The sequence below is a fragment of the Paramisgurnus dabryanus genome, chromosome 4, assembly GCF_030506205.2.
Source record: "Paramisgurnus dabryanus chromosome 4, PD_genome_1.1, whole genome shotgun sequence".
In the NCBI taxonomy this organism is placed as follows: domain Eukaryota; kingdom Metazoa; phylum Chordata; class Actinopteri; order Cypriniformes; family Cobitidae; genus Paramisgurnus; species Paramisgurnus dabryanus.
The window spans coordinates 47,540,310-47,555,891 of record NC_133340.1 but is presented as its reverse complement, the minus strand read 5'-3'; the positions used below and the strand labels follow the sequence as shown (position 1 = coordinate 47,555,891).

At 40.2% G+C, this 15,582-nt stretch overlaps 1 protein-coding gene across 1 annotated transcript; it reads left to right on the top strand.

Annotated features, from left to right (window-relative positions):
* Window positions 1-9,926: 9,926 nt before the first annotated feature.
* On the top strand, window positions 9,927-13,541 carry LOC135736060 (uncharacterized). The gene has a single exon (XM_065254852.2). It carries the CDS (start codon window positions 9,976-9,978, stop codon window positions 11,554-11,556), a length of 1,581 nt encoding a protein of 526 aa, XP_065110924.1. The 5' UTR covers window positions 9,927-9,975; the 3' UTR covers window positions 11,557-13,541.
* The last annotated feature ends 2,041 nt before the right edge of the window (window positions 13,542-15,582 follow it).

Below are 15,582 nucleotides of genomic sequence, written 5' to 3'. Positions count from 1 at the left end.
CATATATGTGAAATAGGTTTTGATTTCAAGGGTATAATTTAACAAAGGTATGCATGCATGAATCTGTATTGACTTACTGATGAGTTGGGGCTTTTATGATCATAGTGAATTGACAGATTCTTAAGTGAAGAGAAAGCGTATGAGGTAATATACAGTGTTGAGTAAGTGTTATCTGTATATTGTTTATGTGTCATGTTGGTGGAAGTGTTATTGGCACATAAGGTAATATTGTGTTGAGGAAGTGTTTATCAATATTACAAGTTGATATACAGTGTTTATCTGTATATTGTTTATTAATCATGGTTTTGGCGTATAAGTTAACCTGTGTGGTTTTTCGGTGTTAAGTGTTTGGAGTACTCTGTGTGTGTGTGTGTGTGTGTGTGTGTGTGTGTGTGTGTGTGTGTGTGTGTGTGTGTGTGTGTGTGTGTGTGTGTGTGTGAGTGAGAGTGTGTGAGTGAGAGTGTGTGAGTGAGAGTGTGTGAGTGAGAGTGTGTGAGTGAGAGTGTGTGAGTGAGAGTGTGTGACAGTGAGTGTGTGAGAGTGAGTGAGAGTGTGTGAGAGTGTGTGAGAGTGTGAGTGTGAGAGTGTGTGTGTGTGTGTGAGAGTGAGAGAGTGTGAGAGTGAGAGAGTGAGAGTGTGAGAGTGAGTGAGTGAGTGAGTGAGTGAGTGAGTGAGTGTGTGAGTGTGTGAGTGAGTGAGTGAGTGAGTGAGTGAGTGTGTGAGTGAGTGTGTGAGTGTGTGAGTGTGTGAGTGAGTGTGTGAGTGTGTGAGTGTGTGAGTGAGTGAGTGAGTGAGTGAGTGAGTGAGTGAGTGAGTGAGTGAGTGTGTGAGTGTGTGAGTGAGTGAGTGTGTGAGTGAGTGAGTGTGTGAGTGAGTGTGTGAGTGAGTGTGTGAGTGATTGTGTGAGTGAGTGTGTGAGTGAGTGTGTGAGTGAGTGTGTGAGTGTGTGAGTGAGTGTGTGAGTGAGTGTGTGAGTGAGTGAGTGAGTGAGTGTGTGAGTGAGTGTGAGTGAGTGTGTGTGTGTGAGTGTGTGTGTGTGAGTGAGTGTGTGTGAGTGAGTGTGTGAGTGTGTGAGTGTGTGAGTGAGTGTGTGAGTGTGTGAGTGTGTGAGTGTGTGAGTGAGTGTGTGAGTGTGTGAGTGAGTGAGTGAGTGAGTGAGTGAGTGAGTGTGTGTGTGTGTGTGTGTGTGTGTGTGTGTGTGTGTGTGTGTGTGTGTGTGTGTGTGTGTGTGTGTGTGTGTGTGTGTGTGTGTGTGTGTGTGTGTGTGTGTGTGAATTTTGAGTGGGTTTGCAAGCTGCAGTGTGTGAGTGAGTGGGTGTAATATAAACCTTGCATCTAAAAGGCAGTGAGAGCATTTCCCTTGGACAGTCCCTAGGGCTGAAAAAGGGGGGAGTGTAAATACTGTCTGGTGGGTGTAAGGTGAATGTTTGATAAGCCCTATAAGGGATAAGTATGATAGATAAGCCCTGTAGGATAAAGGGATAACAGTCTGACTGCATTTTATACCCTATGAATAAAGGGTTATAGTGCATGAATGAGCCCTAAAAATAAATGGAGCCCAAATAAATAAAGGGATCGATACGAATGCCGAGTTTCTTACTGAAGGTTTGGTCAAAACAAAGTTTCTGTATGAAAAATAAAGGTTTGGATAAGAAATAAAGAAGGCTGATATTGTTGCTTGACATGTTTTGGATATGAAAACTATTTATACAATCTCCTTTCAAGACATAAAAACCTGTGGGAGAATATAGGAGAATAAACAATTGAACGTATAAAATTCAATAAACCCACAAAGTGTTCTAAGGTTTTTTTGTGTTATAAAATAAAGACATGGCATTCAGTCCTGTTGAAACTTTGGGATCAAAGTATCCATTGTGTAAGGATCTTATAAATAAACTGTCTAAAAAATGGCAAAAACATACAAAAAACATGGTCACCAGATTCCCAGAAGAGGGGACTTTTGATGTGGCATTGTGTGAGGAGAAACATTGGTTAAAAATTACAAAACCAAAGAGATGAGTAAGAAGAACAAAAAAGAGAAGAAAAACGTGAAAGGGAGCAAGAGGTGTTAGCATTGTTCAAAAAAGAAGGGGAAAGTCTGCGTAAACATTTAAAACAGGCCAGAAGGCTGTTGAAAGACGTGGAACAAGAAACCAAGGCTAAAGAACAAAAATATGCAGACCCCCCTCCTTATTTGACCTCTGAGGGTCAGTTTCCATTGCTCAAGGGAACTGTTGGGATTTTGGGTGAGATGCAGATGAAGGGAACTGTGGAGATAGAAGATGATGAGGAAGAGAAGGAAGAGGAGAGAGAGCAAGTTGTAAGACCTAAAACCAAGTCAGCTATTACAACAAAAGAAAAAAACATTACAGTTAGACTGTTACAAACAAGCACGAACAGCACTAGAAAAGATGAAAACACAATATTAAAATAAAAACACCAAGTGCAAAGCAATCATATGAGCAGGCAGAAAAGAAAAAAGAAGAGAGTAAAAAAGAGAACTTACCAAAAAGAGCAGAAAGTGAAGAAGAATGTTTATTTGATGAAACATATGAAAAGAGCAGGGAGGGAGAAGAGGGAGCGGAGTCCCTGGTTGATGAGGGAAAGTGGTCATGAAGAAAAATCACTGTGACCTTTAACAAAACAGCTCCCCATTTTAATTAAAGGAGCGCAGGGAAATTACGTGCCTTGGGCCTCACAAGATCTTGAGGGCCTTGTCAACCGACTCCCGGACATCCACGAGGGGGCTGGTAAGTTCATCAGAATTTTGGAGGAAGAATTAGCTGGGAAGCTGATTGCAGTAGGAGACATCAAAGCCCTCCTAGCGAAAATCGTAGGGGGAGCTAAAACTGATCAAATCCTTCAAGACGCTAATTTACACAGAGCCATGAATTCCTACGACATGGATGGGATTGTTTTTGATGTGTACCGCCCCGCAGTGTGGCGAGTTGTACGAACTGAATATGGAACCAGAATCGACCCCAAAGCATTGAAGGGGGAGGAACTGGGGGAAACAGAAAATCCCATCACTTACGTTCAAAGACAATTAAAGATATGGAAACAAGAGACTGAGGGAGACCCCGAGGGGGATCCTCTGATGACCACACTTTTCAGAACTGCCATAGTGGATGCTATGCCATAGACTGTAAAAAGCAAACTAGAAGATGTGGTAGGTCTAAACTCTAAATCACACAAAGAGTTTTGTGACCATGTGTCTCATGCTGTGGACTTATTTAGAAAAAAATGAACAAAAGCTGAAAATGCAAGAGAAAGAACTGCGAAGAAAACTGACACAGTTACAGCTGGAAGAACTTTCAAATAAAAACAAGAGAAAGATTCAAGCAGCAGTACAGAAAGACGAACCCAGCCAGATGTCAGTGATGGCTCCTGTGACTTCTCCTCCACCAGCTGTCCAGCCGACTCTGCCCACAACAAACCCTCCTAATGCACACCAGACCCCCATGCTCGTCATCAATGTATATACTCAACCGCCAGGGCCGATGGGGTGGAAAAGAAATCCACCACAAGGGGACAGGAGAGGAATAGGCAGATTTCCTGAAGTAAACTGTTGGGGGTGTGGACAGCGAGGACATATCAAGAGTGCATGCCCGAGCAATCCGTGGCCACAGTCCCCTGGGGGTAGAAGGTGGAAGAATTGGCAGCGGTCTGTGCGAGGTCCTGTGAACCCCTGGGTAGGCACAAACGCAGATTTTTAGGGATGCCCAGAGAATCCTATTGGGGAGAGTCAGTTACCAATTTCAACCACTAATGCAAATCAAGAACCAATTTTACAGGTTGATGTAGAAGGCAAAAACATACCCATGATGGTAGACACAGGAGCGGTTTATACATGTGTAAATTCAAATTGTGCTTCACATCTCCCCATGTCTGGAAAATTTGTAAAGACAAAAGGATTCTCGGGACAAATGCAGTTAATTCCAATGACCGCTCCAATTTGTCTACAAACTAAAAACAACCGTGTGACCTTACCAATCCTGATATCAAACCCGACCAAACCAACCTTTTAGGAAGAGACGCATTGTGCAAATTAGGTCTTCAAATTTGGTGTTCTACAGAGGAAGTGTACGTAGACATAAAAGGAACTCAAATGATGATCTCTGAGCCAAAAACGAATGTGTATTGGTTAGGACAGATTGAGAATGATGTTAAGCAAGTGTAAGGCCCTTTTTTCGGGTCCGCCCACAGGTCCAACGACGGTAGCCAATGGCGCGGCAGAAGGGATTCTTACGTGTTACTGTCTTTCCTTCACCCAACAGAACAGAATTGGTTATAGACATTTGTTTACAAACAAATATGAATTAATATACATTACCTCGGTAATTCATCTGACTCCTTGATGAAACATTTTAGAATTTGTTTGTGATTAATAAATTTGGATAAACATTTGGTCATTCTATTTACTCATGTTGACATTGAACTCATTCATTCGATTACCGATGTCATATCAGCCCACATCGGCCGTTGTGTGGATTCTGAAACACAAACTCAACCACGCCAGCGGTCCTGACTTATATAGCCCTCGTATATTAATCACAAATATACTCAACTTAGTTAGGGTTAAATAATTTAACTTAACCGCACCAGAGGTCCTGACTTATATAGTCCTCGAATAATCATTACAATTACCCACAACTTAGCTAGGGTTTAAATAATTAGTCTATCCGTGTAACCAGAGGAAATGGTTGAAGCAACTGCCCCATGCTGGCGTGCCCTTAATTATTATTAGAAAATATTATGCAACCCAGCCAACTATATCCAACTTAATACAGAACTCAAAACTATAATTATAGTAGAGATACTGATCAGAGGTCCTGACTTATCATCTGATAGTCCACATATAGTAAAGTAATGGCTGAACCTCTTAGTTCATCGGTATAGATAATTAGCATGAATTTATACCCCGGTCGTAGATCTATGGTGACAAAGGATATCGTAATACTTATAGTAACTTAGAATAGTCAATGATACAGAGAAATTAGAATGAATACAAATGTAACAATTTATTTACCAGGTAACCGACACAATAATTCAAAGTCAATTCAGTCAATAATTCAATAATCAATTCAATCAATATAGCATATAAACAATTCAAAACCAACTCAAACAAAATAATACATTGATAAATCACGTAAAACATTCGATAATATGAAAGCAAATATTCAATTCAAGTAATATAATACACTGACCAATCATACAAAATAACCTTAATGGTACGAAATGAGAAAGTTTGAAAATGTTACCTGGCGATGCAAACTACACACAGCGATCGTGCGGGATATCTGAATACAGATTCCCTGAAATGTTTTTCAGCTCTCCTTAAATACCCAGATAGAATAAACATTATGTAAACATTATTTATCAATGGAAGTTTGCAGTGATTGGTTCTTACAGACCTATGGGAGGCACCTCGTCCTGGATACATTTGTAGTGGGGTGTACGCCCCTTGGGTAGAGTTAAGTTTTCTTAACTCTATTAAACCTTTTTACTATTTGTTTTATTGATGTGAGAATGAGACCTGTGTACCAGTCGCAATAAAACCTTTGTAATGAAATGAAACATGAATATTTTCCACTGTTATTTACATTTGATATGACCTTTCTTACACATAATCATCTGGTGTGCTGTAGACTGTCCTGTGTTGAGGAGGTAACAAGGAAAGGAGGGGTAGAGGGGTCAGACATTTGTCTGCAGGTCCATCATTTGTATGGAGATGTGGTGTTTGAAAATCAAGTGTAACTCTCCAGGGAGTCTCCTGTAATCGAGATAAAGTTCTGGTTCCCGAGAGGGGTGTTTTGGGGGTCTTGGTCCCCTGCCGTGAGTCCTGGAGGAAAGTTGTTGTGTTGCAAAAGTTCTCTTTTGATGTCCTTGCTGCCTCGGGCACCTACAGGGCACACACACTGCACTCTCGGGCATCCATGCTGTGTTCCCAGGAAGGGCTGACCTTTTGGTCAGGATCAATCAAAATTCTTACAAGAGTTAAGAAAACTTAACTCTACCCAAGGGGCGTACACCCCACTACAAATGTATCCAGGACGAGGTGCCTCCCATAGGTTTGTAAGAACCAATCACTGCAAACTTCCATTGATAAATAATGTTTACATAATGTTTATTCTATCTGGGTATATAAGGAGAGCTGAAAAACATTTCAGGGAATCTGTATTCAGATATCCCGCACGATCGCTGTGTGTAGTTTGCATCGCCAGGTAACATTTTCAAACTTTCTCATTTCGTACCATTAAGGTTATTTTGTATGATTGGTCAGTGTATTATATTACTTGAATTGAATATTTGCTTTCATATTATCGAATGTTTTACGTGATTTATCAATGTATTATTTTGTTTGAGTTGGTTTTGAATTGTTTATATGCTATATTGATTGAATTGATTATTGAATTATTGACTGAATTGACTTTGAATTATTGTGTCGGTTACCTGGTAAATAAATTGTTACATTTGTATTCATTCTAATTTCTCTGTATCATTGACTATTCTAAGTTACTATAAGTATTACGATATCCTTTGTCACCATAGATCTACGACCGGGGTATAAATTCATGCTAATTATCTATACCGATGAACTAAGAGGTTCAGCCATTACTTTACTATATGTGGACTATCAGATGATAAGTCAGGACCTCTGATCAGTATCTCTACTATAATTATAGTTTTGAGTTCTGTATTAAGTTGGATATAGTTGGCTGGGTTGCATAATATTTTCTAATGATAATTAAGGGCACGCCAGCATGGGGCAGTTGCTTCAACCATTTCCTCTGGTTACACGGATAGACTAATTATTTAAACCCTAGCTAAGTTGTGGGTAATTGTAATGATTATTCGAGGACTATATAAGTCAGGACCTCTGGTGCGGTTAAGTTAAATTATTTAACCCTAACTAAGTTGAGTATATTTGTGATTAATATACGAGGGCTATATAAGTCAGGACCGCTGGCGTGGTTGAGTTTGTGTTTCAGAATCCACACAACGGCCGATGTGGGCTGATATGACATCGGTAATCGAATGAATGAGTTCAATGTCAACATGAGTAAATAGAATGACCAAATGTTTATCCAAATTTATTAATCACAAACAAATTCTTAAATGTTTCATCAAGGAGTCAGATGAATTACCGAGGTAATGTATATTAATTCATATTTGTTTGTAAACAAATGTCTATAACCAATTCTGTTCTGTTGGGTGAAGGAAAGACAGTAACACGTAAGAATCCCTTCTGCCGCGCCATTGGCTACCGTCGTTGGACCTGTGGGCGGACCCGAAAAAAGGGCCTTACAAAGTGGTGATCCCGGACGTGATCTCTCTACCTACACAGGCGAGTGACGTCTTTCCGACGCGACTATACCTGCACAGGCGAGTGACGTCTTTCCGACGCGACTATTCAGTTTTGGATTCCCACGGAAGATATGAGGTTTGATCTCCTTCTCCCCTGTCTACAGCTGCTGTGGTAAGTTCGTTCCTTTTGCCTATTAGAAGTGTTGAGGGAAAGTTTGCACACTCAATCTAGACACCATTTGTAGAACGGGCCGGCAAGCCCATTGTTAGACCGGAGACCGTAGAAATCCGGTGGGGTACAAGAATTAGAGGAAACATGGACTCACAGGGACATTATAGAAGCAGTGTAGAGGAGGAAATCATGGAAACCGCCGCGCTAAAACTGAAAAACACCCTTGTTCTGTTAAAAGAGAAGGGACTAAATCTCACATGGAACAATAATGAAATCGTATCCTGGTATTCTACCGAGGGCCGTAAACTGGAAACGAAATCAAAATACAAAAAGACTCCCCTCGCTATTGTTTACCTGATGCGTCGCAACGATTTGGCAACTATAACCAAAAGCGAGCGAACAATTGAAAGTATCCGAGAAATCGAACGAGAGCGCTCAGACGAATTACAAAAACTAAGGGCACAAATTGAAGCGTTTACGTACGAAAAACAAAGCTGGACAAGGCAGAGCGAGTTAATGGCGAGAGAAATAGATGGGCTAAAAATAACAACATCGTTGACAAACTTGCAAAACTTGCAGCCATTAAAGGGAGTGAATGGCAGCCCGACGAGCTGATTGCCCCTTCTGTGAGTGCGATACAGGTTGCTCCCATTGACTTAAAACAATACCAGCAAGAGTTATGGTTGTCAGACGGAGAACTTGTACCGCAACTGCAGCAGGATCAATTAATCAGCATCGTAGAAGGTATGGTTCTCAGAGATGGGAAATACATAATTCCAGAGGCCCTCCAGAAACCAGTGATCAAATTGTACCATGATTATGCACATGTATCAGCTACCAAAACACAACAGCTGATACAGAGAAACTTCTGGTGGCCAAAAATGGCATCAGACATTGAGAGATGGTGTGACACATGCCTCGTATGTGCCACCATCAACCAGGGTAGAACTGGACGTACAAAATTGTGTCGCCCAGAACCACCCAAAGGGCCATGGGAATTCTTACAGCTAGATTTTATTGGCCCATTACCCACTGCCAAAGGGGGATATCGCTATTGTCTCGTCATAATTGATAAATTTTCAAAATGGGTGGACGCGATTCCAACTCGCGACAACAGCGCACGAACGGTGGCACGAGTAATGGCAAATCAAATCCTCCCAATTTGGGGAACACCAACCCAGATTGAGTCGGACCAAGGAACACACTTCACAGGTCAGGTAATGAAACAAATATGTGAAATGCTACATATCAAACAAAGATTTCATGTTCCATACAGGCCGCAAAGCTCAGGTATGGTAGAGCGCGCAAATCGCTCGATTAAAGAGAACATCTCAAAACAAATAATGCAGCATCAAAACAGGTGGACTGATGCACTGCCAACAGTTCTGACAGTTTTGCGAGCAACCCCATCCAAAGCAACAGGCATCAGCCCGTTCGAACTCATGACAGGCAGAGTCATGAAACTACCCATCGACCCAGAAATCACCCCAGCTGATCTGGGACCCCTCGTGCTTGCAAAACAACAGACTGTGCTAACACAACTACAACAAAGACTGGCAGTGTTACAAACACAAACCACTTTAAAACAGCAACAGTCGGACCTTATGAATGATGCACAATTTAACCCAACCTCTGAAATCAAATTTACAGAGGGTGATATGATCATGATACGGGTGTTTGTAAAACAGGGTCCATTCACACCCAGGTGGCATGGACCACATGAGATAAAAGCTATATGCAATAGCTGTGTGGCCATAAGTGTCAAGGGGAAGTTGAGATGGTACCACATGTCCCAGTGCAAAATCTTCAAAGGTTCCGCTAATCAATAATTATTAACATTTTTCTCTGTTTCATCTCCTAGGGTGGCTGCAGCAATCCCATGGAGACCGGACGAGAGGAAAATTTCTGGACCCGCTTGCATCAAGCTGGGTCAAAGGGTTTCACTCACACACACAGTGGAATGCGGGAGATGGGTATGGAAATACACAAAGAGGTCATCCACATTTTTCAGTACACTTTTAACCAGAAAACTAGTCACGTGGCCTCCCGGAGTAGTACCGGAACCAAATTGCACATCAAAAATTTGCTGTAAAGTAGGCTCCGACCATCTCCCTATAGTAAACATTTCAGGTGACACACCGGCACCCACATTTTTCCACAACATAACAGCCTGGTATCAACTTAAAGCAGAGCCAGGAGCAAAAATTGGGAGCATGCGCACTCTCTATGAAAAAACCAACAATGGATTAGATCCTAAAATTTGTTATTCAACCAAAGATTTAGAGCCCGCAATATATAGGTGCACACACACTGAGACAATCAACAATACACATATGAGTTATACCGAATATAAATTCGATGTAACTTCATATGTACCTGATAACAATCAACCCGAAGCCTTTGTATGGACTAGCCGGAGAGAAGGCATGTATTGCGTGGGAAAATGTGTCAATGACCCAGATAATTACACTGGGCCACAGAATTGCACATGGATAATGAATCATTGTTTTAATTTAACCACCTGTGGATATAGCAAACCAAAGAAATGTCCGAAACTATATCCTATTCCTCCTGGTGGACTGATAAAAGGGAATGTTAACAAGACATTATTTCATGATGTAAATCTAGTAATGACACATGTATCATACAATATTTCCAACATTTTATCTGCTTATGTTAATCACTGTGATAAAAATGACAAGACATATGCATGGCTACAGTCACGAATCGATGATTTAATTTCTGATTACAAAAACAGACTTGCCGTGCAAATCTCACCTGCACGCTCGAAACGAGACCTGCTCGGAAACATAGCGGGTCTCTTCGGCTCAATTAATTCCATTGCCAACAACTACAAAATAACCAAACAATCACAATACTCAACATGGTTGGCAAACCAGGTGGCCACTGGTTTTCAGCATATCACAAATAGCAATGAAAATATCATAAAAGCGGTTCGATCCGAAGCGCAGGCGCTTCTTGCGATCAGCCACACATTATTCAATCAGACCCGTACCATCGAACGTGACTTAGCCTGTAGGACATATGCACAAGATCTATTCACTGCTGCTAGACAAGAAATCCTTGACCTTCGTCTGTACAAGACACCTAGGCATGTTTTGAATGACCTTATAGAGATCTTAGATCTACATAGGTGGTATGAATCAGAAAAAATGAAAAATGTAAGATATTCTGAATTACTATCCACCATAATGATGTTTACAGGAAATGAATGTAATGGATGTATTGGGTTTTTCGTCAGTTTTCCTTTAATACACCCAGATCAGGTTTTTCCAAATTCCACTACCATACGCTCTATGGGCGTGGTAGTGAAGGATCAGGTAATTAAATGGGATCACCTCACTGGATACATGACACAAAAGGGTACTGAGACCTTGTTTACCAGTCGCACATGTTGCCATGAAACGCACAATTATGTTATCTGTACATGTAACACTTTGCAACCTTTCTCCCCCAATGACACCAAACTTATAAACGTTCAGTCACTGCATGGTTACTATGATGTTATCCAGGTGTCACATTCACAGTGGTGCGTGGTCAGTGAGATGAACTCTTTTACCTACGGAGGACTGGCCTGCTCTGCTAATCACTCGTTTTGCTTGGAAGTAACAGAGGACTTTTCGATGGGTCAAGTCAACATTTTAGGAAGAGTGCCACTGGACACAGAGACTTCACCATGGTGGGATGACACTTTCTATGAACAAGGTACCCAAGCTGTGGTTGACACGATGGAGCTAACACAGAGACTGATCCTGCAAACTGAATACCACCTCAACCAAGCGCAGGTTGAGATCAACCTAGCACGAAAGACTGCACAACTGTTATCCAGTTCATCCACTCGGTCGGCACAGTACACACACACCTGGTGGGACTGGGTGTTCCGGGGGTGTGCCATTGGCAGTGCCCTGATCTTCACCTTCACCATTTTCCAGTGCTGTTACTTCAGGCATCTCATCCAATCTACACAGGAATCCACACACGCTGCTATTGCCCTCAGCCCACTGCAGATACCTGTGTTCCAAAGAAAAAAAAAAAAAATTCTTGGCTTTGTCTGACCCCGCAGGTACCCTATTACAATTTTCCCGCGGGGCCAAGCGGGTACGGGGATCCCTTGCGGTGAGTTTTCTGAGTTTTACTTTGATTGATCAACTAAATGAGGACTTTATCACAGTTAATCCTGTGAATGGGTTAAAGGCCTTCTGACCACACAGTGGGTAAGTCTGTTTTCATTGTTTCATGGCATGGTTAGTTAAATCTCCATTTGCATGAATTGTATGAAACGGAAATAAGAAGGACCTTAAATAGTCCTAACATTGTTGTACAGTTAGAGATTATTTCAGATTATCTCCTCGGGGATGGAAGGGAATAACTTCAGTAATGATATATTGTTTGATTTATGGAGCGAGAAAGTTGAATCTACACTTTATAAATTATATAGAAAGGGTCTGGATTACTACGCTACCACTGATGATATTCTCACATGGTGGCGCATGGTTGGTGTTGAACAAAGAAAATCCAAACATGCTGACACCATTGAGGCTTTGAATTTCATGACGTGCAAGCAGCTACGTAAAAATACTGGAATTATTAAGTCAATCCTGAATGATAAAAGTGATGAATTGGGAACCAAAAATGCTGAATTACAAAAGTCAGAGGCAAAGATCCAAAATCTTCAAACTCAGATAGATCAACTATCATCTGAGCAGTTAGCCCTGGCTAAACAGTGTGAGAAGTATAAAGACATTATTGCAGATGTAAGGGCTAAACTAATTGTGCGAGACACTAGGTCTCCCCAAACGCTTAACAGCAATGGGACTAAAAAAGATGCTACTTGTACTAAAGAGAATGTATTTTCCAGAACCCAGAAAAGTGTTCCTATTTCAGCAATTGGGGTGATGCATCAACATGCTGGAACAGAACCGCATGATGTGAATGAAGCATTAGAGAGTCACAGACCTCCTGAAACTCCAGTAGAACCAAGCTACAGACCCGGTGGCAAAATGAACAGGCTTTGTAGTTCCTGTCACAAAATAGGCCATACAGAGGAGAAATGCTGGTCACTGGGCAGGGGCAGACCTCCACCTTATTATTTAAAATGTAGGAAATCACTTTCTAAGGGCAGATGTAAACAATCAATCAATCAATCAATCTTTATTACAGACTCGGGGTCCAGATAAAACAAAAGAATACTACAGACAAGACATTAAAACAAGATAAACAACCCACACATCAACCCACACAATAAATAGCTACAGAATACAACAATACCAATGTCTCCAAAGCTTTGACTGATATCGTGTAGTACTCACACTTATATTAGATAGACCCACAATAATCTCATTATTAGAATAATTTAGCCGGCAGATAAATCTATAGATGAGATTTCGTAGCAGTGCTTTAAAAGTAATTACTCTAACACTCACAAACATTTCACTTGCACTATGCCATCTAGGTTTCTTAAGTAAGATTCTCATAGCATCATTATACGCTACCTGCAGCTTCTGTAAACTTGATGTTCTGTAGTTAAACCACAGGTGAGCAGTATAGAGTGTAGTGCAAAATGCTTTAAAAAGTGACACCTTCACCTCATCTGAACAGAAACTAAACTTACGTAAAAGTGTATTCGCCTGCATATACATCATACGCCGTTGTCTTTCTATATCCTCATCATCTGTCATATGTTCTGTGATAAAATGACCAAGGTATTTTACTTTCACAGATACAGTAAGACTCTTATTAGACAGCTTAAAGACTGGAAATGTTATACTTTTATCCTCCTTAGTTCTACAGATCATAACCACACTCTTATCAGGATTATATAAAATATCATGTTTAAGACCATACTCAGAACACATATTTAAAAGCTGTTGAAGACCAGCACTGCTAGGACTAAACACCACAAGATCATCTGCATACATAATATGATTCACACACATATTCCCAATCATACACCCAGTTTTATAGGCATTCAAACATTCTGATAGATCATCCATGTAAAGATTGAATAAAATTGGGGACAAAATCCCCCCTTGTCTCACACCATTACTGACCCCAAAAGGGGCAGAGACTTTATTGCACCATTTGACTTGCATCATCTGATGGGCATACCAATAAGCCAGGATTCTCACAATAAACAATCTGGTTTTGCTGGTAAAACTCTTTCTGAGTTGACTGCATTGTTCATGCAAGGACTCCAGCTGTTAACCTCACTTGCTAGTGGCTTAGCAGCCAGTTAGCATGTGTTTAACATTCTCATAGATGATCCTGTTTGCATTTTCTGATTTGTAATTGCTCGTAATGCATTGTTGTTTCTATAGAACACAAATTCTAGTTGTTTGTTGTACTGTATGTACACATAGGCTAATGAAGTTAATTTCTTATAACACTTGACTGTTTCCACTGTAAGTGTTTGACAAAACATTTAAGTGAGAGGTTGTTGAAGCTACATGTATTCTAGACCAGTTGTCTTGTGTTAATGGATTAACTTTTGCTCTTGAAATTGTCTACCAGTTTCAAGTTGTATGTGTTTCTATGTTGAAAGATTTGTCTCCTAAGTGGTAAACTCTGCTATTCCCTGTATAGCTGCAGTCAGACCCTAAAGAGGAGCACAAAAATGCCATGTGGCTACATTGTGTTATATAATTGCATTAATGAAAATGTTTTACCTCACAACAAGATCCAGTAGCACTTTTACCATGCTTCCTAACTAAAAATACTGGTGTGAGAAATTTACAGAGCCAGATTACAATCTCATACTTATAATATCAAACTGGCTCCCTGTTTTAACAACAGGACCAAATTTGCATCACAATTTTATCTTTCTCACCTTTGTTGCAGCATGGTATTCACACATAGCCTTAGTTAAATTCACACATAGAAAACATAATTCGCCTCACATCAGTCATTATGTTAAAATGTCTGATGTCAAGCATCTATTTTGGTTTCTTTTCAAAAAGTTTGATTAGTTTTATGTCTCAAATACTGAAATCTTGATAAAGAGTTATTTTCTATGTGTAATAATTTCATTAATTTTGCTATTATGTTTTACATTTAATTTGCTCTTTATCCAAGACATTTAAAACTGTCATGTTCTTTGTTCTCATTTTGTTCAATTTATTTATATTGGTTATACTGGAAAATTAATATCTTTAATATCATGTATTTGGTTACACTAAATATATTGTTGTTGTTGCTCCTACTGACAAAGTGGGTTGTTAAAAATAACATTTGCTAAGTTTAAAAAGAACAATTTCATGTACATGTTTCCAAAAACAATGTAAGAGCTTTTATTATTTTTTCTTTTATTCTCACCTTGACCATGTTTTGATGTATTTGACAGGGATTTAAGGTTGAAGACCAATCTGACCATTTAAAACTTGAGTAACAAATGCCATATGCTTTGCTGTATGTTGTGCCATTTGCTTAAATCACAGGATTCCTGCTGTTTCACATTTTGGGTGTTGCCTCAAAGAGAAGGACAAAAGTGAAGACCCCCTTCAGGGCCTGTTCTTGTGAAGGTGTGAAGTATCGATGGAAATCTGCATAACTATGAAAGGTGCAATTCCATTCGATGAAGCCTTTCATGCAGGGCTGAAAGGAGAAGAACGTCTTCAAGTCTCATCAACCAGCAACCAGTTTGGACAATAAGTCTGAAGATGACCACTCCACACAACTGAAAGCATAATCTTATGAACTGTGTCATCATGGATCTTTCTACGTATGGCCCATGTTGCCAAAGGGCGGATTGTAAGATTAAAAATAAATATAGGAATTTATTACTTGGTCACAACTTGTCACAGCCCCCTATGCTGATAGTGATCAAAGACTATTGTCACAATTGTTTATCCAATACAGTGGGGGTTTTAGGTGGTTTTCTGATTGGTCAGTTTGAATGTATTATGTTGGGTTTGGTCAAGTACAGTGGGGGTTAAAGGTGATCTTCTGATTGGTCAATTTGAATGTATCAAGTTAGGTTTAGTCACATGGTCAAGAGATAGAGGATAAAGGTCAATGTTTTTATCAGCTCTGGGCTTTTGCTTTGGCTTTTGGCTTTTGCATTGGCCTTTTCCCTTTCCTTTCTT

What these genes read in the sequence shown, in the direction of transcription:
- LOC135736060 (XM_065254852.2), top strand. Translation starts at nt 9,976, where the DNA reads ATGAATCATTGTTTTAATTTAACCACCTGTGGATATAGCAAACCAAAG.